Raw genomic sequence first — 23,321 nt, 5'->3', positions numbered from 1 at the left:
ACCTGGTCTTGACTGGCATCCCCGTATTCTGGCTTCCGGGACAATGCGTCAGCTCCTTTATTCTGTTCGCTTGGCACATATACTACCCTAAAATGGAACCTGGAAAAGAACTGAGACCACCGGATCTGTCTCTGATTGAGGTGGCGGGCTGTCTGCCAGTATTCTAGGTTACGGTGGTCGGTACGGACCTCTATCAGGTGCTGGGCGCCCTCCAGGAAGTGCCTCCAGGCTGCGAAGGCATCTTTGATGGCTAATAGTTCTTTATCCCAGATTGTATAGTTCTTTTCTGAATCGTTCAACTTCCGGGAATGGAAGGCGCAAGGCCGCAAGAACCCTTCTTTGTCAGCTTGCAGCAACACTGCTCCAATGGCTCTATCAGAGGCATCGGTCTCTACTATGAAAGGCCGTCGGGGATCTGCATGGGCCAGGTACGCCTCGGCTGAGAACAAGGCCTTGAGGCGTACAAAGGCTTGTTGCGCCTCTTCAGTCCACTGAAACGGTTTCTTACCCCTCAAGCAATCAGTGAGGGGTGCCGTGAGCCAGGAGTACTTGGGCAGGAACTTCCTATAATAATTCGCAAACCCCAAGAACCGTTGAAGGTCCTTCTTTGTCCGCGGGGCCTGCCAAGAACGCACACTTTGTACCTTGGCAGGGTCCATTTTTATGCCCTCTGGGGTCAGACGATAACCCAAGAAGTCTACCGAGGAGACGTGAAATTGACACTTTTCTAACTTCGCATACAAGCGATGTTCCCTCAGCCTTTGCAGCACAGTCCGTACATGTTGCACATGCTGTGTCAGATTTTCTGAATAGATCAGAATGTCATCCAAATAAACCACCACAAACCGGTCTACCAGGTCTGCCAACACGTGGTTTATGAAGGCCTGGAACGTCGCAGTTCCCGATTGTATTCCGAAGGGCATCACCAAGTGCTCGAAGCTACCGTACCGAGTATTGAAAGTGGTTTTCCATTCATCCCCTTCTCGTATACGGATTAAATTGTAGGCACCTCGTAAGTCCAACTTTGTATAAAATTGTGCATCACGCAACCTCTCTAACAACTCACCAATGAGCGGCAAGGGGTAACGGACTGGAACAATGATGCGGTTCAACTTCCTGTAGTCCATGCAAGGCCTCAACTCAGAGGAGCCTTTTTTCTTCACAAATAGGACAGGCGCACCGCCCGGTGCCTTTGAGGGCCTGATGAACCCTCTGGCCAGATTTTTGTCCAAGAATTCCCGCAATGCCACCAGTTCTGTTTCGGACATTGGATAAAGCCGACTCGTGGGCAGTTGTGAGCCTGGAAGGAGGTCAATTTTGCAGTCATACGGCCGATGGGGTGGTAACTGGTCCGCCTCCTTTTCGCAAAACACGTCTTGGAAGGCGTGGTACTCCACTGGTAGCTGACTCTCCATTCCTGTGAGAGTTCCCTCTTGTGCCCCCTGTGCTGCTGTTTCCCTTTCGACATTCCGCTTTCCCAGGCAATGATGCCGACAATACGCTGAAGCAAACACAAGGGAGCGCTGCCCCCACGCAATGGACGGGTCATGTTGCGTCAGCCATGGCATTCCCAGCACCAGCGGAGCCGCAGACATCTTGGCTAGATACAGGACTATTTGTTCTCGGTGTCCCGGTAACTCCAGCATCAAGGGTGCGGTGGCATGGGTAACAGCACCGGAGAGCAGGGGACGGCCGTCGATGGTGTGCACAGTCAATGGTACCTCCAACTTTCGAGTCTCCAGCCCTAGCTGCTGGGCTACGCCCTCATCTAGAAAGTTGTTTGAGGCACCTGAGTCGACCAAGCCCAACACTCGCACCTGGTGCCCATCTGGAAATCGTAGCAGTGCATTCAAAACCAGGCTTGGAATGGCTAACGGAGGAGGCGAAGGGGTAGGCCATTGTGGTTCAGAGATCCAAACCCTTCCCAGCCCTGTGGCCTCTACCAGAGCTGGGAGTTGGTGTTTCCCTGTGGCTGGGGATTAGTACCAGACCCTTCCCCCACACCGGCTACAGGGCGAGAGCTGGCAACGCTCTTTGCTGGACAGTTGCGAACAAAATGACCCCCCTTGCCACAGTACAAGCAAAGTCGCTCTCTGCGTCGCCGCTCCTTCTCAGCCCCTGTCAACGGCCCCCGCACTGCCCCAAGCTGCATGGGTTCTTCAGCTGGCGGGTCAGAAGGACTTGCTCTCACCGGGCGGGGAGGTGCGAAGGGCAGAGGTTCCTCCTTCCCTGGTGGCCTGTGCGCCATCCTTCTTTCTCTCCTTCTCCCCTGCAGGCGTTCATCGATTTGGGCACTGAGTTGAATGGCGGCATCCAGGGAACTAGGGGGCCCGACCCTGGCCATCTCATCCAGTATGTCATCCTGGAGCCCCGCCTTGAAGTGCGCTAACAGGGCCTCTTCATTCCACCCCAGTTCCTGAGAGAGGAGGCAAAACTCCGTAACATAGTCCATTAAAGGCCCATCACCCTGCTGGAGCTGCAAGAGCTTCCGGGTGTTGGCTGCTTTCCTCTGTCTGTCCTCAAACATATTCGTCATGTCCTCCAGGAAACGGTCATAGTCCCTCAAGTGAGGGTGATTGCCCACCAGCATAGGTGTCACCCAACGCCTGGCAGTTCCTTCCAACAAACTGATCAAGAATGCCACTTTGGCCTCAGGAGAACCAAACTCTGCTTCCCTTACTCGAATGTACAGCATGGCCTGTGCCTTAAAAGCTGGAAACTCTTGCCTGTCCCCCTTGAATTTTGCAGGTGGTAACACAGGGGGAGGCCGAGGAGGTAGAACTCCTGCTGAGCCATGCTGTGCTTGCTGGGTGTTCACAGCAATAGTCAACTGTTCCACATGTCCTTGAAGCACCAGATTAGCTCGTAACAATTGCTGTACAGTCTCCTGCAGCTGGTCTATCTGTGCTTGTGGAGAAGGAGGAGGGGTTGTGGGAGACCCCCCAGCAGCCCCCTGTTCTGTCATACTCACAGAGCAAGAGGGTTTGTAGGCGTCTGCAATCTGTCAGGGCGACAACAAGTTGGTGTGCTGCAGCGCAGCAGTCAGGACGAGATAAGCCAAGGTCAACAGTCCAGGTCAGAAGCCAGCCGAAGTCAGGTAACAGTATTGGGGTCAAGAAAAGCCGAAGTCAGAAACAGTCCAAGTCAGAACAAGCCAAGTCAGTCAGATACGAACCAGGAACACAGGAACAAGACGAGTACAGCAACCACGCGCCCAACACAATTGTTGCAGACGCAATGGAATAGGGGAGTAGCTTTCTTAAGTAGTCGGCTCACTCCCACGCTTCCTATGAGCTACAGCTGTCTCTAATTGCCGCCTTCGCTTCTCAGCTCGGCGTTCTACAGCTGAGAAGGGAGGAGGAGAGGGGATCGGCTGATTCCGCTCTGGACTGGGACCTGCTCCTGCCCCCACTTCTTCCTCTCGCTCTTGTCTTTCCTCCTCCTCTCTATCAGATTCCTCCTCTTCTGAGGAATGCCGCCACCAGTCTTCCCCAGGTACGAATTCCTCAGATTCCTCTGTGGGTGCTGCCTTGTCAGGGGGGGCTTGCCACCACTCCTCCTCATCTGACTCGACCCTGACATCTTCCATCCTTTCTACCTTGTCTAAATTGGGTGCACAGATATCCATATTTATGCCTGTACAGATGCTATACCATGTGTGTGACCAGGGGGTGAACATGTGACCCTTCCAACATATTTAGAGTATCGCTGGTTTGTAACTGTGTGAAAGACTGAAGAACAGTCTCAAAGATAAGCAGACAAAAACAGAATCAGAAGCGAAAGGAAGATTTTGGCACAGGAGTGTTCAAACCTTATGCCTTGCAACCCAATCTTAGCACAACAGGTCTTAACTTTAAAAACAAACAAACGTTGGAAAGAAGAGCTTCGCTTCCTGATTTGGTGTCATAAGACATTTTTGTTTGTAGGGGGGAAAGGGGGGGGAAGATGAATTGGCTATAGTAAGGTAAAGGTAAAGGGACCCCTGAGAGTTAAGTCCAGTTGAGAACAACTCTGGAGTTGCGGCACTCATCTCGCTTTACTGGCTGAGGGAGCAGACATTTGTCCGCGGACAGTTTTTCTGGGTCATGTGGCCAGCATGACTAAGCCGCTTCTGGCGAAACCAGAGCAGCGCATGGAAATGCTGTTTACCTTCCCGCCAGAGCAGTACCTATTTATCTACTTGCACTTTTTGGCGTGCTTTCGAAATGCTAGGTTGGCAGGAACTGGGACCAAGCAACGGGAGTTCACCTTGTCACGGGGATTCAAACCGCCAACCTTTTGATCGGCAAGCCCAAGGCTCAGTGGTTTAGACCACAGCACCACCCGCGTCCCGTATAGTAAGTAGTAAGTCAAGTCAATAAAAATTTAGCAGGTAGCGATAAAAAGCAAAAAATGAGTACCCAGTGAGAATGAAAAAGACAGAATGCTGTCTATAGGACACACTGCCACACACACAGAGAGAGTGAGGAACTGTAAATATCACTGGTACCTTGGTTTACGAACAGTCCTGTTTACGAACGATTTGGTTTACAAACTCCGCAAAACTGGAAATAGTGTCCTGGTTTGCAAACTTTACCTTGGTCTAAGAACGGAGTCCAAACGGTGGAAAGGCACCGGCGGCGGGATGCTTCATTAGGGAAAGCGCGCCTCAATTTAACAACGGTTTCGGTTTAAGAACAGACTTCAGGAACGGATTAAGTTCGTAAACCGAGGTACCACTGTATATACATTCATGAATAGACTTTGCATTTTTACAGAGCATTCTATGCACACCCAAAACCAGTTGACAGCTTGCCATTTGAAAGAGTGCAACTATGTAGGCAACTATTGAAGAACTATGTTGCTCCCTGGTGTTACTCATGTAACTACTTTGTTCTCAACTCATATTGCTGGCTATTCAAAGGTTTTTAGGAGGGCAAACTGACTTCATAGCAGAGTGAGTCAAATGACGAGTGTCTTCAGTAGAACAAGGGTAAGAAAAATACACTTATAAAATGACGTGCTATCCATATCTGTATGATTGCTGTGCCGAGCATATCTCCTGATTCTTCACCCTTCATCAATTAATGAGAAGAAAACTTGCATTTGAACATTATCAAAGGAGATAAAAATGTTGGTGGAAATATCGTGGATGGGGTGCTAACCTTATATTTGGGGTGACAGAGGGGTGTTTGTGAGCATCTTCTCTTTCATTCTACATTATCTCACTAACGGCCTGCATTCTGAAGTCTCCCCAGCTTCCCACGTGTCAATTAAATAATAATAACAACAACAACAACAATTTATTTATACCCTGCCCTTCGCAATCAAAACCGGGCTCAGGGTGGCTAACAACAAACATAAAAACAATGATTAAAAACAAGTTTAAAAACAGCATAAATACAACATAAATGTGGCATCACCAGGGCTAACTGGCCAGATTAATCCTGCTAGGGCCAGCAAGGAAACCAGGGGAGAAAATTAATGTGGGGTCTCAGTAGGGTTTCTTTATAGAAAAAGGGGAAGGGAAAAGGAAGAAGGATCAGGCTAAGTTGAAGGCCAGGTGGAATAGCTTTGTCTTACAGGCCCTGCGGAAGGAGATCAAGCCCAAGAAATGTTCCCATGGGACTTTTTCAAATGTGGAAGTGCGGGCAGCCAGGGAGGCTGCAGCACGCTGGAGACATGCTTACGGGAAAGAACAACGCACACACACCACCCCTTGGCCAGCTCAAAATGACAAGCTCAGTTCAAAACCCTGCACCACCTCAAATTCCAAAGAAATTTTCAAGTGCCCAGAGAAGGCAGAGAGAACTGGAAGCCTCTTCTGCAGAAGAAAACCTCGTTCCAGTTCCCTCCGTTGCCAATTCTGCATATTTGTAGCAACAAGATTTCTCATCTGCTGAACAAGCTGGGGACTTCAATGCCATTCAGACACGTACAAATAACACTGGAAAGAGTCACAGCATATCCTCAACTCTTCCAAGTTGGCATAACTTGGGCAACTTCACTGTAAGCGCAGAAATTTACCAGGCTTAATCGATGATAAAGGAACAATAACAGGCACAAGGAACAATAACAGGCACAAATATGGATGTCAGAATAAGTCCTCCATCCTGACATGACTGCAAGGAGATTGGAAGTTTTCACTTCCTTTTTAATTAACCATAGTTTGTGTGTCATCCGTACCCTAAACTGTGAGATCTGTCGAAGGAAGCCCATGGTTTGAAGTTGGCATGTTTCTAACAAACCATAATTACGATTCATCACAGTTTGTCTAGTTCAAATGTGATGCTTATCATGTCATCATCATCATCATCATTATAGAATTATCTTGTGAAAAGCATCCTACCTTTAAAAACTTCTCTCTTTGCATTGCCAACTGCAGCTTTTCATACAGCTGATCAGCATTCAAGTTGAGTAATGTACCATTTCTTCTTGTTTCGCTGTCTTCTGGTAGGTGGTCATGCACATATGAAAAAAAAACCCAAACATAATGGGTATATCATACATGGCGTTTCACATATAGAATACAATAGGGAATCAAATAATGCAACTTCCACAAAATCGGGTTGGGATTGGCAGTTCCCTCACTGCGAGAAGCCAAGTTACAGGGAACCAGGCAGAGGGCCTTCTCGGTAATGGCACCCGCCCTGTGGAACGTCCTCCCACCAGATGTCAAAGAGAAAAACAACTACCAGACTTTTAGAAGACATCTGAAAGCAGCCCTGTTTAGGGAAGCTTTTAATGTTTAATAGATTATTGTATTTTAACATTCTGTTGGAAGCCGCCCAGAGTGGCTGGGGAAACCCAGCCAGATGGATGGGGTATTTATTATTATTATTATTATTATTATTATTAGTAGTAGTAGTAGTAGTACATGCAGATAACCTTTATATAGGAAAATAAGTGCAAACTAACATTTGAAGTACAGTGCAGTTTCCTCTTTAGATAGACAAGGCAACAGTTTTGAGACCTGAGCATGCTTAACACAGTATAGCACTGCCTGCAATCTTCTTAAAATGATGCCTTCTAGGAACTGAAGAATGCCATGGGATATAAGTATTTGTTTTCAACCTGCTCCTCTTAAAACTATTCAAATCCTTCATCCCCCATTCTTCCCCCCCTATGGAATACTTTTTCTTTCTTATTTCTCTCCCTCTTCATTATTTAGCTTTTTACACCCCAATTTTCTCTTTTCATACAACTGCCCACTCCTCTCTCCCTTATAGCTTCCTTCTTCAGAAGCAGGACTTTGCTAGGACATCCCAAGGCACGGTTCCAGAAGCAGGTGCTCGAAGGTATGAAGTGACCTAGACATTGTTCCCCTCGACCCTTCACTACAGAGTTTTCACAACCAGCAACCATTCATTGGCCCCGAAGTTCAGATGCATGATAAAAAAGCAGTTTGTGTTGGGAAAACCCAGTGGATTGTGGTGGTGTAGAAAGATAGATGATAGATAGATAGATGATAGATAGATAGATAGATAGATATAGATTAGAAAATTACCTACCTTTGTTGCAGCTCAAAGAAGCCAACTGTGAGTTGAGTTTTGTGACAGTGCTCGTAAGAAATACAATTTGGTTTTGTTGTTCACATATCTGCTTTTCATAGCTGTCTGTCTGTAAAAATAATTTAATTCGAAGTAGTCATTTTGTGACGACAACAGGCTAACACAGGGAAGTACAACACCTGGCTTTGTCACAGCAGCTATGCCTATAAAAAAAGTTGTCACCCGTGCTATTGGTATTGCTCTCCCTCTGTGGAAACTCCTATTTCTCTCCCTTTGCCTCTTTATTTATTTATTGCATTATCATCCCACCCTTTCTTCAAGGACAGGCACATAGGATTTCATTCCACCAACATGTTCTCCTCACCACAACCCAGTGACGTAGGCCAACAGATATAGACTGGCCCAGGTTCACCCAGCAAGGCTCGTGGGTTGAATGCAGGCCTGTCTTTATAATATCTGGATCTCTTTTAGAAGTTAAGCCCTGTGCCATCACAGGGGTGTATTGTGATGCCAAGTTATTGCCAAGTAAAAAGTCTGCCCTCTTGCATGATCAAAAATATTTGCTTGGGACATAGGAAGTTGCCTTACACTGAATTAGACCATTGGTCCATATAGCTCAGTATTTAACTACACTGATTGGTAGTGGCTCTCCAGGGTTCCTGACTGAGTTGTCTCCCAGCTCTACCTTGAATTAATGCCCCAGCCCCAGTCCTTCTCCAAAATCTGGATAATGATTTCTTTAGCCACTTTCATTCTTCAGAGGGGAGACAGAGGGGGAGAAAAATACCCTTTCAAACCCCCAATACACGCAAGAGTCTCCCTACAGCCTGACTCAAAATAAAGCACCAAACAGCTGTTGCTTCACCAACCCATTAATAAGCCAGAGAGGTCAGCATTTTCCAGCAGCCAAGGAGACCTCAGGAAACAGAAGAAGAAAAAGTCACCAAGACCCAAATTGAAAATGTACAACAGCAATGTCTTGTCAACACTTCTGTACAGAGCACAGGCATGACAGCTAAAACAGACAGAAGAGAAGATGCTTTTGACAGCCAGCGTGCACAAATAATTCTTTTAGAGTCAGATGGCAGCAACAAGTTACCGACTGGAAGATATACTTGACAACCAAACATCCCTCTACACCGAGCGCCATCTGGCTGAGATGACTCCGGCTTCTATGCATGACACAGTTCCAATCGTCAAGGAGCAGGGGAAAAAGCAGCCAATCAGCTACTTGCAAAATCAGCTATTGGCCACAAGCTGGAGGGTATGCTATAAAGGATAACTTTCAAAGTTACAAAGCAAAACAGCAACAGCCACATTTCAAGGGGAAGTCTGTGGCCACACTCCATATGTTCTTGGGCTCTCGACTCCCATCAGTACCAGCCAGCATGGCCAATGGTTAGGGAGATGAGAATTGGAGTTCAGCAACACCTGGAGGGCCACAGGTCCCCAACCCTGTTTTAAGGGAACAAGTATGTGTAGAGGACAGAGTGAAGATCTGGTTTCCCTTAGTACAAGGGTGGCGAACCTCAGGTCCGGAGACCAAATGCAGCCTCTCAATTTGGCTCTCAAAACTCTCCCCGGGGCCACAGCCCTCTCTGGCTCTGTTTCACCCACCACCCAAGTGACTTTGTCTGGCTGGAATGTGTCTTGGGATGATGTCTCTCGATTACCAGGAGAGGACGGAGAGGGGCGTACATAGAAGCTAGCCTATTGGATGAAGGTAAATTGTTGCATTTGCTGCTCCACCCACTTTAGCCTCTGGCCCCACCCACCACTGGCACGCATTGAGGGGAAGGTTGCCCAGAAGGGAATGCGCCCCCCCTCCCTGCCTTAGCAGGCTCAGCCAATCGCAGCTCAGCCAATCCCAGAAGCGTCAAGAGTTGCCATCTCTTCAACCGCATGACACTCTCTCCTTCTGGCGCAGCAAGCAGTCACACAGGCCACTGCCGTAGCTCTGAACCATTTCAAGTCTTTAGGTGTTTCAATCTAAGTGCCAGGCCCATTCCTGGAAGGGACGCAGAGCATTAGTGCCGTGTGTCTTGAAAATGCTTGTTGGGGTTGTTACAAAAGGCTCGCCAGCCCATTCCTCCTCTTGTCGCCTTAATTATTCAGACAGGGTCTAAAAGTGCAGTCAGTTCCAAGCATCTGGAAACCACAAATGGCTTCCTAGCCCAAAGTGCCTTACATGAAGGCAGTCTGGGGAAAAAAATCTGGCTGTTTTTAACAATAAATGCTGATGCTTTTTAAAAGCCTTTTAAATTCTGAATTTTATCAGAAAACGCTGTTTCTAATAGTTAGGAAGAGCTGGCTTGGCTTTTGGTTTAAGTAAGAATTTTTCAAGCCGCTTGGAATTTGGGGTTGCCGGCTGGTTAACTTACCCAACAGCACAATCCAGCCAGAGTAAATCTTATTACTGGAGAAATTAAGCCCATGCTTAGTTGTCCCCGATGGAAACAACTGGGGTTAATTCACAACTCTTGACATGGCATCCAAGCAATTTCTCTCTTTTGAAATAACGCAACAGCTATATTTAACATGAAAGTGGGGAAGTTCCAAACGATTGCTTCTTTTCGCACTTCCTCTTGCAAGAAGGAGAGACCCTACAGAATGCTTTGCTTCCGGCTAGGCACTGCCTGCTTTGGGGAGGGCAACCAGAGAAGCAGTATCTATAATTTGCATTTCAAGGCCTCTCCACAGCTAAAAGCTGGTAACAAACTGCACCCCAGACAGGTGCAAAAATCTCAATTTTATGGACAAGGATGAACAAGCCGCATGGCACAGTTTCACACCTGCAAGGAGAAGATCATCCCAGATAATTAACAGAATTTCCCTGGCATTATCCAACTGTGTTGACCATTCCTTTTCGTGTGTGAAATCGGGAGTCGAATTTTCTCTGGGAGCCATCAGAAACATAATCTTAGCCTGTAGCGCTAGACATAAAACAGTCACGTACCTTTTGCTTTAGCTCCTTCACAGCAGAGTCTCTATCCATGCACGCCTGTCTGAAGGCTTCGTACGCCTTATTGAGCTGCTCTGCAATATTCTTATCCATGCTTCCTTCCAGCAGTGTCTCATCACTGAAGATATTACAAATGCAGCAGAGCTGGGTGCGTTACTGAAAAGGAAAAAGCAAAGCATCGGTTGCCTACGCAGCAGTTTGGCCCAGGGCAAGGAGGACTTTCCCTCAAGCTATGCCACTCAGCTGTAACCCAATGCACACTCGAAATGCAGCATTTACTCCAGTGTCCACGATACTTTCTCCACAAATATAGAGAGACGCCAATGTAACCGTCATCAGTAAAAGTTACTACTAGGTTGTACCAGTTATTGACCAAAACTTTGCAGTTTGCCGCAGCCACAGACTATTGCTAGCTGCAAAACCAAATCCAATTATCTCTCCTCAGATCTAATACCAAACAAACAAGAACAGCTTCCAGAACATAATTAATTAAATGTGACAAATTTCTAATTTAAACAGAGTCAACTTTGGCACTAGCAGGCTTCTGCTCCCCCCCCCTTTTCTATTTATTATCTAGGCAAACCATTATGATTATTTAAGGAACCTTTACCAATTTCTACAAGCTACAGAAGCTCAGATCCTTCGGAGGCAGACACATTACCTTCTGCTGAGACTGCATTTTTTTTCAATTAAAAACAGGTTACTAAAAATAAGGATTTCTGCTACTCGAAGAGATTTAGGCTGCGATTCCAGGCACATTTACCTGGAAATAAGCCCTATTGAGTTCAATGAGACTTATTTCTGAGTAGGCCTCAGTAGCGGCTGGTGTGAAAGGGAACTCTGAGGGGAATAACCTAACAAACTACCATTCCCAGGATTCTTTGGGGGAATCCATGACTGTTAAAAGGGGTATGACGCTGCTTAAAATGTACTGTGCAGATGGAGCCAAAGAAAGACAAGTTCAGAATGAAGTCAAGGCTACAGTCCTATACACTATTAACTGGGAGTATATTCCGCTGAACTCCGTGTGACTTATTTTTGAGTAGGCATCAATGCTCTGCGTAGCAAGCAGATTATTTCACATGCAATTAACCTATTAGTACTTTAAAAGGTTTAGAACTGGCTTGAAATCAGGGTTCCTGGGTCATATAAGATGTGCCTCCAGGCAACGATTTTTTTTTTTTACAAAAAAATAACCAAACCCAGAAACACCCCCTGCCATTTAAACCAAAATAATTTTTCTTATGTACAAGATGGCAAATGGCTACTCAAATCTTGTGGACCTGTAAATCTTGCAGACTTCCTTGCATGGTTGGAGTTGATATGTGTATCTCATAACTAAAAGCCTAGCTTAGGAAATCGGCCAGGGACAGCACCTCCCTTAAGCTGTTCTTGGCAAAGTGAGCGTCTGTTGCTGAAGGGAGACAGAGGACAAGTCAGTTTCGCTCTTCCTGAGGAGCACGTGCCAGTTAAATTCAAGGAACCAGCCAAACAAACAAACACCCACACAGGCAGTGTGATATTTCCTCAACTCTAAGGCTGCCTGCCCTAGAAGGTGAAGATGGAAGTTAGGTTGGATTGGATATTATCTCTGTAGATTATGTTGGGTCTCCTTTTGTGTGAAGCTATAGTCCTACATATATTAAACAAAACATCTACAGTAAAAAAAAAAAAATCCATTATAATGAAACAGGTATATTATAACTGCCTACCCGACATGATAAAATAAACCACATGCCCACACGTACATCTGAACAACAAAAGTAAAACACCCCAAAGTCAGGCCTTTTTTACTGTCCAAATGCCTGGCAGAATAAAAAAAACACATTTGCCTGGCACCAGACAGAAACAAAGTCTGTGCCAGGCAAGACTTCCTGGTGAGGCCATTCCGCAGTCTGGGATGGGGGGCAAAGGCTGTGGTTAGCTGACATTATTATAGCACCCTACCTTTCCTACCAAAGAACTCGGGGCAACTCAGCCACATTAGTAAAGCAAGATGGGGGAATGAGATAGAAACCGATGTCGGCAAGAATGTTAACCACTCGCTCCTCTGCCATGCATTTGTGGCATGAAGGGAGATGATGGTCAGAAGCTCTTCTTCCTACCAATGCCAAATATGCAGCCTGGCATGATCCCAGGATCCAGTTTCTGGTGGGATTGTCCAAACACCTCCCTAGTGACTTGTCAAAAGTCACCTAGTAATTTGCACGGAGATCTGCTGAATTACTTCACCCGAATTATACTACACTACTCTGGGTACCACACACCCAGGGCAGACCATGTTAATCCTACAGCAGCACTACCTCTGGATCGAGGAAGGCATGCTTCATTTTATCATGCTACCGTTCCCTCCTGATGCGCTAGCCAGTTTCCACACTCTGGTCAGATTTCGCAGCTAAGAATCATAGAACTGTAGAGTTAGAAGGGACCCCAAGGGTCATCTAGTTCAACCCCCTGCAATGCAGGAACTTGACCAGGCAATGTTTGAGGGCAGCTATTTGTTTCACACATATGTGGCCACTGTTGTCATGATGCTTTTTTCCTGCAAACTCTGAGCATTCGAGTAAGGTAGAATCCGAAGGTGTCAGAGTTCCGCAAATGCCTCAAAATACTATTGGCATTCTGGTGTGGCAGAAAGAAAGCTTATCTGCTTAGGCCACTGTGTCAACGTTTGTTGCATTTAACAAGAGGGTGAGAGCTCTTCATCTCCTAACACAAATGCAGAGCAAGGCATGGCATACAGGTTACTCAGGTAAGGAAGGTTACAAAACCGTCTAGGCTTGAGGCAGAATTAATGCTCTGCCTCCATCACTGAACACCAAGAGTTTTGACATTAATGCATGCTCTGAAAGCACGCTCTTCCAACGAAAGATTTAAAATTTTCAGAAGAAAGAGAAAACACCGTTCATTACTCATCACTCAAGTCGCTACTTATTGTTTCTCCCTGAAAGCTTCTGCACACAAAACAGTAGCGATGTCCCAAGACGTTTTGATGTCTGGAGTTCAAAAATACAAACAGGGCCCCCTTGGTGGTGAGAACATCGCTATATCAGGTAGGACCAGCCTTGCTCATTCCTAGCATTCTTTTGGTGTTATTAAAGGTAAAGGTAAAGGGACCCCTGACCATTAGGTCCAGTCATATCCGACTCTGGGGTTGTGGCGCTCATCTCGCATTACTGGCCGAGGGAGCCGGCGTACAGCTTCCGGGTCATGTGGCCAGCATGACAAAGCCGCTTCTGTCGAACCAGAGCAGCGCACGGAAATGCCGTTTACCTTCCTGCCGGAGGGGTACCTATTTATCTACTTGCACTTTGACGTGCTTTCGAACTGCTGGGTGGGCAGGACCTGGGACCGAGCAATGGGAGCTCACCCTGTCGTGGGGATTCGAACCGGCGACCTTCTGATCAGCAAGACCTAGGCTCCGTGGTGTAACCCACAGCGCCACCCACGTCCCAGTTTGGTATTATTAGAAAGTTACATTTTAGGAAATCCTTTGGGAGTGGGGGTGGGGAGAATCCTCAATCCAGGAGCAGCAACGGAGGATATGGTTTTAAAAACTACAGCTGGGCTTAGAACTTTAGCCCTATTCTAATAAAGTTTTGACTAAGCACATGGGGGAGGGTGCTGTGAGGACAACCTGGTTAACTCATCTTCATATACTCTAACTATATTTTCTGAATGTTTTGCAACCATGATTTTCCACAGTTCTTAAGCGCACAGGGACCCTAGTGAGGAAGGTAATGAAAACAAAGACAGGAGTGAGCGGAGCTAGAGTTCTCATTCCTGCACTCCCCACCCACCTTACGCATTTAGTCAACACATTAAAACACCCAATTGGAGCTTTCCTTTATTTACAATTTGTCTGTTAAGGACATGCGTACACTACTGCATCAGCTTAGCTCTTCTGGTGTTTTACGATCAAACAAAAGTCTTGTTAAAAAACCAGCAAAACAAACAATACAAGGAAAAATTGCAACAGCAGCAGCATGGTTAAAGCAATTGCACGACACGGCAAAAACATCAAAGGACCCGAAAAAACATAAAGGCCTTTGCCACTTCCCTGGAGATAGCATTTATTGCCCTTTTCCCCTACCACCCACTACCCACAATTTTCACATGGCATGCAAATTACGGGCACAGTAAAAATAATTCTGTGAGACTTAAGCTGCATACAGCCAGGAAATTCTCCTACACAAGTCCCATAGAAATGAATGGAGGTGCAATAGCTCGCTCTTGCCCATTTCAGAGGGGGAAAGGGGTAGGCGAAATCCCTGTGACCTGCGCCCCCTACAGCATTCATATTTGTAAGCCAGCTCTGCAAGACTATTGCCTGGTTTTAGCCTGTCATGTTCCATATGAAAATTCCTTAATTCCCAAACACTGATTTTTCTACTTCTCCTTAATGAACTGCAGTCTTTAATAAACAGGCAAACAAAATGCTAGCATCCAAGCCCAAGACAGTTCTTTCTTTCTTTCTTTCTTTCTTTTTGGAAGTGAACAGTTTGGGTCAGTTCTATGCACGTAAAAAGCATAATTTCAAAATCTCGAGTATCTTGATAAGTGTACTGTGTTCTTTGCATAGTTACATAATATACTTTGAAGCTTACTTTTTCACCTTTTCTGCAATTACCCTGAAGATGCCTGCGCACTGTTTAGCAAACTGTTGCAAGTTATGTCTTGCAGAATGTTTTTTTTAAAAAAACAAACAAACCCAAGTGTCATGATTGGCTACAGTGAAGTTTAGAACTTGCTTTTCCAACCTCACTTACAAGGAAAAACAGAGAAACCAGTGGGTGGCCCAAATGCATGCATCTAATGTCTGGATTGAAAAATAATATTTTTGTTGTTTATTTATTCCAAGGATAGCATTAAGTGGGATAGTCAACCTCAGGACGATCCTTAACATTCTTTTAAAAACATTTAAAAACATTTTCTAAAACTCTGTTAGGGTCAGAGATGTTTCTGAGATGGACTGTGTTGCAAGAAATTAGATTTCTTGCAACACAAGTAAATACAAACAAAGCTTTAGGCAGACAAGTCTGCATTTCTTAAAGCATCAAATTGATACAGACCATTTGCAAATGCTCTGGTAGGAATAGCAAAAGTGATCTCGGACTATGTCATCTTCTCTCAGCGGAGTTTTTTCATAGTTCCCCTAGAATCAAGCTTTTGGTCCTGCAAGAAAGAAGTGCCACAGGTTCAGATTCTCCATAGGAAGCTGCCTTACACGGAGTCAGGGATGGGGTTTGGATAAGGATGCCGACCTCTTCCAGAACAGAGGAGTACCACTGGAACAATGTGCTTGTGTTTCTCTCTCTCCACTCTGGCTGGAGGCCACTGTCAGGAGGAAAGCCCCTGCCAGGAGGAAAGCCACTGTCAGCAGGTCTTTCCTGCCAATGGCACCAAGTGGGAAACCACAGAATAACTTTAATACCCACCCACCCCCCAAACCCCTGAGGCCACTTAGCTATGCCAACCTGGAGAAAGGTAGGTAGGTATTTTATTTCGCCCATTTGGCCCATATCACATAGCAAAAACACATTCATCATAATACACGCAAAATAAAACAATTTAACAAATTTAAACAATACGGTACAAAACCAATTTTAAAATAACCCATTTACACCCTTCCATCTAAGTCAAACCGAAATCAGAGTAGTCCAACTGAACTAGTTTTAAGTTAGTTATTTTCTACATTGTCATAAATGAGCAGAAAATCATTCCTCTTCTTTGTAGATAGCACATTAATAAAAAAAAACCTAGCGGCCGTATAGGATCTATTCGGTTCCTCGTCATTTAATAAGTAAATTAATTTAGCATCCTGGGTTCCATCATGGGTTTTCTTCAAAAGTGGAAACAAAAAATTTGACCGAGCTGCCAAATGAATTGGACAGGAAAAAAATATATGTTGTAAGGATTCTATGGAACCGCTGCTACAGTCGCAAAGGAGGGAGATTTGGCCATTGGAAAGTCTATTACCCAAAACATTTGATGGAAAAGCATTAAATCTGGCTTTTATAAAAGCGTACCTATACCTCGCAACCGAGAGATTGCAACCTGGAGAAAGTTGAGAGAAGTGGAAGAACTGCCTCACCCACCACCACGACCACCTTCTGCCCTGGCCAGCAATGATGGATCCTGCCACGTCACTCCTCCCCAGTCCCATGTTCGGACTGCTCTGTAAATGTGCACAGGGTTGCAGCCCGAGAGAGCAAACCTGTGCCTGTCTCCTCTAAGTCAACCCCACCTGTCTTGCTCTCTGGAATGTGCATTTAGGATTGCAAATCTGTCAGTTGAATAGAGAGGTTCAGGCTTGATCTTCTATTTACAACTTCTCCATCAACATCACTGTAAATGTTTCCATAGCATGTTTTTCCTGTCCTCAGCTGGTGAAAAACAAACAAACCAACCCTCCAATATAGAGTAAGGCATGCAGCCCCACTGATTTCAACAGGACGTAACAGGCTGCATCCTTAAGGAGACTCCGGACACCAGAACTTGTGCGAAGAATGGAAATGTTAAAGAGATCCATGCTGCTGTTTTTGTACCTCATTGTGGAAAATGAAGCCTACTACATCTCACTACAGTCAACCTCACCCGCTTCCCGAAGCAAGACCATGTAGCCACCAGCAATCTAGGTCAGTGAGATACATCAAAAAGTGGACATAGGGCAAAAAAGAGAAAGCAATGATTGAAGCATACCAACCCACTCAATATAAGGGAAGAGAAGTAGGCTACTTCTAATCTGATCTTAATTATAGTGACCAGTTAGCCCCAAAACTAAATCAGGGGTAGGCAGAAGGTAGAATTTATCTACTAAATAATCTCTGGGTGATCAGCAAGGATTGGTGACCTCCAGTTGTTCACAATAGTAACACACACACACACACACACACACACACGGTTTCCTTCTTTCACTTTCCTTTCTAATATTTTAGTTTCCTTTCTAATATTTTAGTTTTTTTGCTCCATTTATGTCCCATCTTTCCTCCAAGGAACTCAAGATGGTGTACACGCTTCTCCTCCTCCCCATTTCATCCTCACAACAACCCTGCGAGGTAGGTTAGGTTGAGAGGCAGCAACTGGCCCAAGATCACCTAGAGAGCTTTGTGGCCAAGTCATGACTGGAAACCTGAACTTCCAGGTGCCAACCAGACAGAGTTGGGGACTACAATGCAGTCAGCAGACCCCCCCCCACTTGTCAATCATCTGACATTACCATGACATCAGGGGAGCCAACTTCAAATGAAAGATACTCTGGACGAATTCAGAATTCTTTCATTCTGTCTTTTGTCTTGCCAGTGGACCTGTCCACTTTTACAGTCTTCCACTCCGGATTCTAGTTCCAGTTGTGAGCGATGACACAAACTCGATGCCATCTGAGCTCACAAGAGATGAAGGTGATTTTCTCACAGGGCTTTTGTACAAAGCAGCCTCTAAAACAACTAACAGGAAACTTTCCCTGTCCCTTGCACTTCTGTTCCTGTGAAGGGCACACACACATTAAAACATCCAATTCCTTTTCTCGTACTTAAGGGGCCGACCCAGAACCCATCCGGTCCTTTCTTGTTCCAGGTGCAGCTGGCTCTGGACAAAAACAGCCACCTAAACGCCTGCCTATCCCTCTGTTTGCATGCGTGTGTTTTCTTCCTCCCTAGGCACTTCCGCCCTTCTAAGGAAATGCATGAGCGACAGACGCACTGAAAGTAGCCCTTCAAACTTCTTCAGGCCGAGTTAGTTGGGGGGGGGGGCGGCGGCGGAGAAGAAGAATAAACACTAGTTGGGCGGCATTCCCATGCACACTGAATTTGGGAGCAGATCCCTCCGAATAAATCCAGGCTTACAAAAAGAAAAGGGAAAGAGAAGTAAACAAGTTTATGATCACGCCGTTTTGAGAAACAACACGCCAGCTTTTCTGAGATGCGGCTTAGCACCGCACTTTTTTGCCGCGGAAATGCTCCTTCAGAAGCGCAGAGGGTTAAAGGAGGGCAAGTGACAAGTACAAAAAGAAGGAGAAGCGTTTGGCAATAGCTGGTAACAGCGGGGAGGAGGGCGATCGCCCTCGTTTGCTCAGCCTGGGATACAGCGGGCTACTTACAAAGGCAAAGAAACTCTCGGATTTCGCAGCCACCTCCGCTCTGCTCGCCTCCCCAAGCGCCCGGGCGCAAAGCGGCGGCCCTGACGCGCAACCCAGGAACCACAATCCACTTCCTGCTGGCTTCCTCGGGCCATGTGACTGGGCGCGTAAAATTGCGCGCGGCGCCTCCGAGATCGCCTTGCCCAAGTGGGGTCAAGCGGGGTGAGGCTCCAGAGCCGGTCCCCGCCCGTGTAGGGCCGCCTCCTCTCACCCCTTGCCCCTTTTCCACGGGCCAGATCCCCCGCTGTTGCTGCTGCCTTTGCCCAAGAAAAAGAAGAGGGCGACTGTCTGGCCGCAGTCCCCACACCGCTGGCTGCTTTCCAGTCCCTTCCCTGCGTCTCCTCCCTTCTAGCTAAGACCCGATCCAAGGCCGCCCGCAAAGCGTGAAGGCGAAAGCGCCCCCCCCCGCTCTTGAGTCAGGGGTGGATGGAGAGCCTGGTACAGCCCAGGCGCTTCATCCTTGGCTGTTGGCCCTGCTGGCTGGGGCAGATGGGAGTCCTGGAAGGCCCAGGTGTCTGGAAGTTCCCCTGCAGTGCTGTGCAGAGGAGAGTCTGCTAGGCTCAGTCCTAACTGATGCACCGTCCAATGGGAAGCAGAGAAGAAGAAAAAAAGAAGGGGGATGTGGGGTTGGGGAACCAACATCTGGAGGCCACACATACCCACCCCTGCTATGTAGTGCAGAGATGTAATTATGCCCTGGTGGGATTTGAAATGGGGTTACTTGCATGCTTCCTGCTCAGGTGTTGCTCCCCACACCATCCTTGCAACTGTTTGACCAGCCAGATCAGCCTTGATTTGCCTCATTGCCATGGAGAGCTAATCAGAGCTCATACAGCCCAGTGGACACTACTGCACTAGACTTCAGCAGGTGGGTTGGGACCCATTACTGGGCTACATCATAATCCAAAATGGGTTGGAACATTAGCACTACCAACATGCAAATAGATGGTTTAAAAAAATTAATGGGTTCCCAAATGCATGCACAATCCGCCATAATTGGCATAGTTTCTCTAGTTGTTTTGAGAAAAGTTTTAAGACATTTCCTCGGTGTCTTCACAGTAGCACATGGTGCTATATACATACATATATATATATATATATACACACACACACATACATACATACATAAATTTGGGGTGGAACTCATTAATAGCCCACCCTCTATCCACATTTTCAAACACTAGATGGCCCGCATCAAGTGGATAAATGTCTCCTACCCCACAAAAACATTTCTGTCTAATAATGGTAACATCATTCATCTTATATGAAGCAAAAATAAAATAATGTCCAGCATTCTATCTAGTAAAATACAGGTCCTGATCTAAACATTCATAATTCAGATACAGAGGTTTAGGCATGTGCTCTGGGCCAAAAAGGCTCCCCCATCCCTGCCTTAGGGAGAGTGGTAGGACAACGAGTGAGCATAATCCATTGGCAAGTTCTCTTGTGCCAGCCCCCTTGTAACAATTGGGAGTAGTGCAATAAATCTGACTGCTTCCTGATGGGTTGTGCCTAGTATAACTTTACATCTGCATTAAAAGCTCAGTATTATTATAGATGTTCCCCTAGTACTAAATCTGTAAAATATATTTAGTAATCCTAGTTCAGGGGTGTGCTGTTATTATGGAATGGGTTGTACTTCTCAATCACTGTTTAAATGTGTGTGTTTTAAAAAAAACGTTTCTTGAGCACAAGCAATTTATAGGACAGTTGTGCACACATCAAGTGCAGTGTTGGTGAGACCTCAACCACCAACCACCTTAATTTTCCATGGGTTTCTCTACCGTAGTTTTTAAAGTACCTAGCAGGACCCCTGTGCTCTAGTACTAAACTACCATAAGGCATCACCATAAAAACAGCACACAATTCATGTCCACAGTGTTATGCATGATGTGTACCAGAATTGTGATGACTGAGCAGAACAAATACATAAGTCTCGGTGCTAGAGGATGAGTAAAATTCAATTCCAATGGAGACCCACAGGAAGTTGATATTAGGAGGAGAAGGGAGATATGCAATCTTAACAAAAACGATTATAACTTGTTTAAAGTAGAGAGTGGTTTTACTCAGGCAACCTATTGAATTTTAACATGCTATATTTGTGAGGCTGCTGTCAATGCACAGCCCCAGTTGTGTTTACTGAAAAGTAAATCCACTAAGTTCAATGGGACTTCCTTCCTACTCAAATGTGTTTAAGACTGCAACCTCATTTTCGTAGCCTATAGGTGGGCACAAAGGTTAAGAATCAAAAGATGAGCCCAACTTTAATTACTTAAACAGAAGCACCAGATCAGTTAAAATTAATATTAGAATTATAGATGCCGTGCCCTTTCTTCAAAATAGTGACTGGAGAGAAGGCAGCATACTGCTAACGTCACACCATATATTTCAGCAGCACCAAACAGTCTTTGTTTATGGACTATATACAAAGAAATATTTTGGTTACCTTGTAAGCAATCTCCTGATGAACCTTTTAATTTTGCCTCTGTTCCTAATAATAACAAAGTAGATAATGTTCACAGAATCGTAAAAGCTTTCTCCCCAGGAACTTAAGAAAAGTACAACTCAGGCAGTGCCCTGTTTGGTTTATGACTGACGTTAGATGGGAACTTCCACTGAGAAATCCCCCACTTGAGAACTTCCTTGTATGTGGCCACAGACAGCCAATCATTATGAAACATGTTCTCTCTAAATGAGAATTTAAAGTGAAAACAAGCTGTAAGCAGAAGGCACTAGACCGGGAAAGAATCTCATGCACTTCAGAAAGGCCACACATAACAGCAGTGCAGTATAGTATATAGGAATTAAACCACCCCATAATATATGTATTATCAAAGTAATCACAATGCTCTCCAAAACAGACAACAGGGAAAATAATAATTATATATTAAGGCCAGATTCACATACTACATGTTAAAACATGCAAGTGTATCTATACTTGTATACGAGATTTTGTCTAATTAAAAAAAAAAGGAATATGGGATACTAAAAACCTCAATGCAAACTTTATTTCTGCAGTGCTACATTTGGCAAGGGTTCGTTCACACATGCAAGTCTTCATTTGATGTTACAGCCAGCAAGTGATGAACATGAATGTGTGAATTACATCCAGTGGGAAATGGCACCTTTCCTTTTAGCACATGTAAGACACTGACAGTGTACTAAATTAATATAGTGAGAACAGCTCAGTTGGATATCCTGGATAGCTCAGTTGGTTAGCATGTGGTGCCTATAGCACCAAGGTTGCAAGTTTGATCCCCGTATGGCAGAGGTTTTCAGCCATTTTGAGTCCACAGTTCCCTTGACCAAGTACATTCTTTCTGTGGCACTCCCGTGGGGCTCAGGAGCCCTGTTATGTCACCCCTTGCCTGCAGAGCTGGCAGCCTCTCATCCTTTTTTGAACACCCTCCCTTGTGGAGTGTTCCCTCAGCCTACTCTCCTCTCCCTTCTCCTTCTCTGGGCAGCCGCTGCTGCTGCTCTTGGTCTCTGAGCTACCCCCCACCCCGCCCCAAAGAGAGGTGCCTCCTCACACTGCCCCATAGGAACCTGGGACGTGTCTGCCCATTCCCAACAGCAAGGGCTGGTAGACTGGCTGGCCAGGCTTTTTCACCCGCTTGCTTACTCTGAGGCTGCATCAGCTCCTGCAACCAGCACCCCCTGGCCAGCCCCAGAGGCACCACTTTGCCTGGGGAGCTTGTAGCCAGGGCTACTGCAACAAACAGTCATACAAGACTTTGGGAGGCAGAGATGCGAGAGGGCATCAGAGGAGGGAGGGAAGGAAAGGAAAGGGAGAGAGGCCAGGGTGCTGCGACACCACTGCCATATGGGAAAGCTGCATAATCCTGCCTTGCAGGGGGTTGGACTAGATGATCCTCAGGGTCCCTTCCAACTCTACAATTCCATGATATCTCAAGGTGGGGAAAAGAGACTGTAAATAAAAACAAAGTCCACATTTTGCATTTTTTTCTTTTTTACCAACCCTTCGATCTGAGCACCTGGATGCAACTCCCAAATTGGTCAGTTCAGTTATATAGTGCATTTGGATTTATTAGACATTCTTGGTGGCATTTCAAAGTCAGACAATGCTCCTGCTCTTTATATTGTTGGGTATAGAACGAGTCTTCCTTTGGAATTGTTTAAACATGAAAAATCTGTTTCTTTGAGATTTTTGAGTGGTTACTGCTTTTTTCTGTCTATTTGATTGCAACCGGATCATCGGGCCTACTGGCAATTGTTTAAATTGGCAGGCAGCCCAACATTGCAATTCTTTTGAGGATTTAGGGTTTGGAAAATAGCAACTGTTTGGCTCTTCAGTGGTGGGTCTCCAGGATATGGTAATTTTCACCTTGCCTCTCCTGTCTCCTCTGCCGAAGATGTTTTTCGCACATTAAAAGCCTCTCTTGCATGATTTGTGCATTTAAATGTCCATGTGGAGGAAAGCCATTTAAAAATCTAATATGCATTCTGGCCAATATAGACTTCAAATTTACATTACAGTTCTGGGAAATGCAAAAACCTCCACTGTATTTGAAAAAAAAGTGGTTGTGGGGAACCAGTAATAAGGTAGAGCACACTTTGAATAAGCCCTATATTGATTCTAGAAGGTACTAATGCTTGGCCCTTTCCAGGGCACAGAAGATGCCTTATATGTCGCCATGGTTCAGAATTAGCCCCTGGAAGAAATCGCCAAGAGGCCACTTTTAGCTGACAGTGGAGATTGCAGTACACACAT

General features: G+C 45.7%; 1 protein-coding gene across 2 annotated transcripts in view; it reads right to left on the bottom strand.

Moving 5' to 3' along the window:
* TANK (TRAF family member associated NFKB activator) overlaps nt 1–18,753 on the bottom strand; it is a 36,074-nt gene extending 17,321 nt beyond the window's left edge. Inside the window, exons 1-5 of one of the 2 annotated variants that reach the window (XM_033165842.1) lie at nt 18,551–18,753; nt 15,525–15,627; nt 10,447–10,608; nt 7,491–7,599; nt 6,329–6,429 (exon numbers count right to left, since the gene is read on the bottom strand). In XM_033165842.1, coding sequence (XP_033021733.1) covers nt 6,329–6,429; nt 7,491–7,599; nt 10,447–10,545 — 309 coding nt within the window. In that variant the 5' untranslated portion in view covers nt 10,546–10,608; nt 15,525–15,627; nt 18,551–18,753. The remainder of the gene's footprint in view (nt 1–6,328; nt 6,430–7,490; nt 7,600–10,446; nt 10,609–15,524; nt 15,628–18,550) is intronic. The other variant, XM_033165834.1, reaches the window with a different exon arrangement.
* Between the last annotated feature and the right edge of the window lie 4,568 nt (nt 18,754–23,321).

This window comes from Lacerta agilis, chromosome 1 (genome assembly GCF_009819535.1).
Source record: "Lacerta agilis isolate rLacAgi1 chromosome 1, rLacAgi1.pri, whole genome shotgun sequence".
Lineage (NCBI taxonomy): Eukaryota > Metazoa > Chordata > Lepidosauria > Squamata > Lacertidae > Lacerta > Lacerta agilis.
The sequence above is the reverse complement of the archived record's forward strand: the minus strand, read 5'-3'. Positions and strand labels throughout refer to the sequence as shown.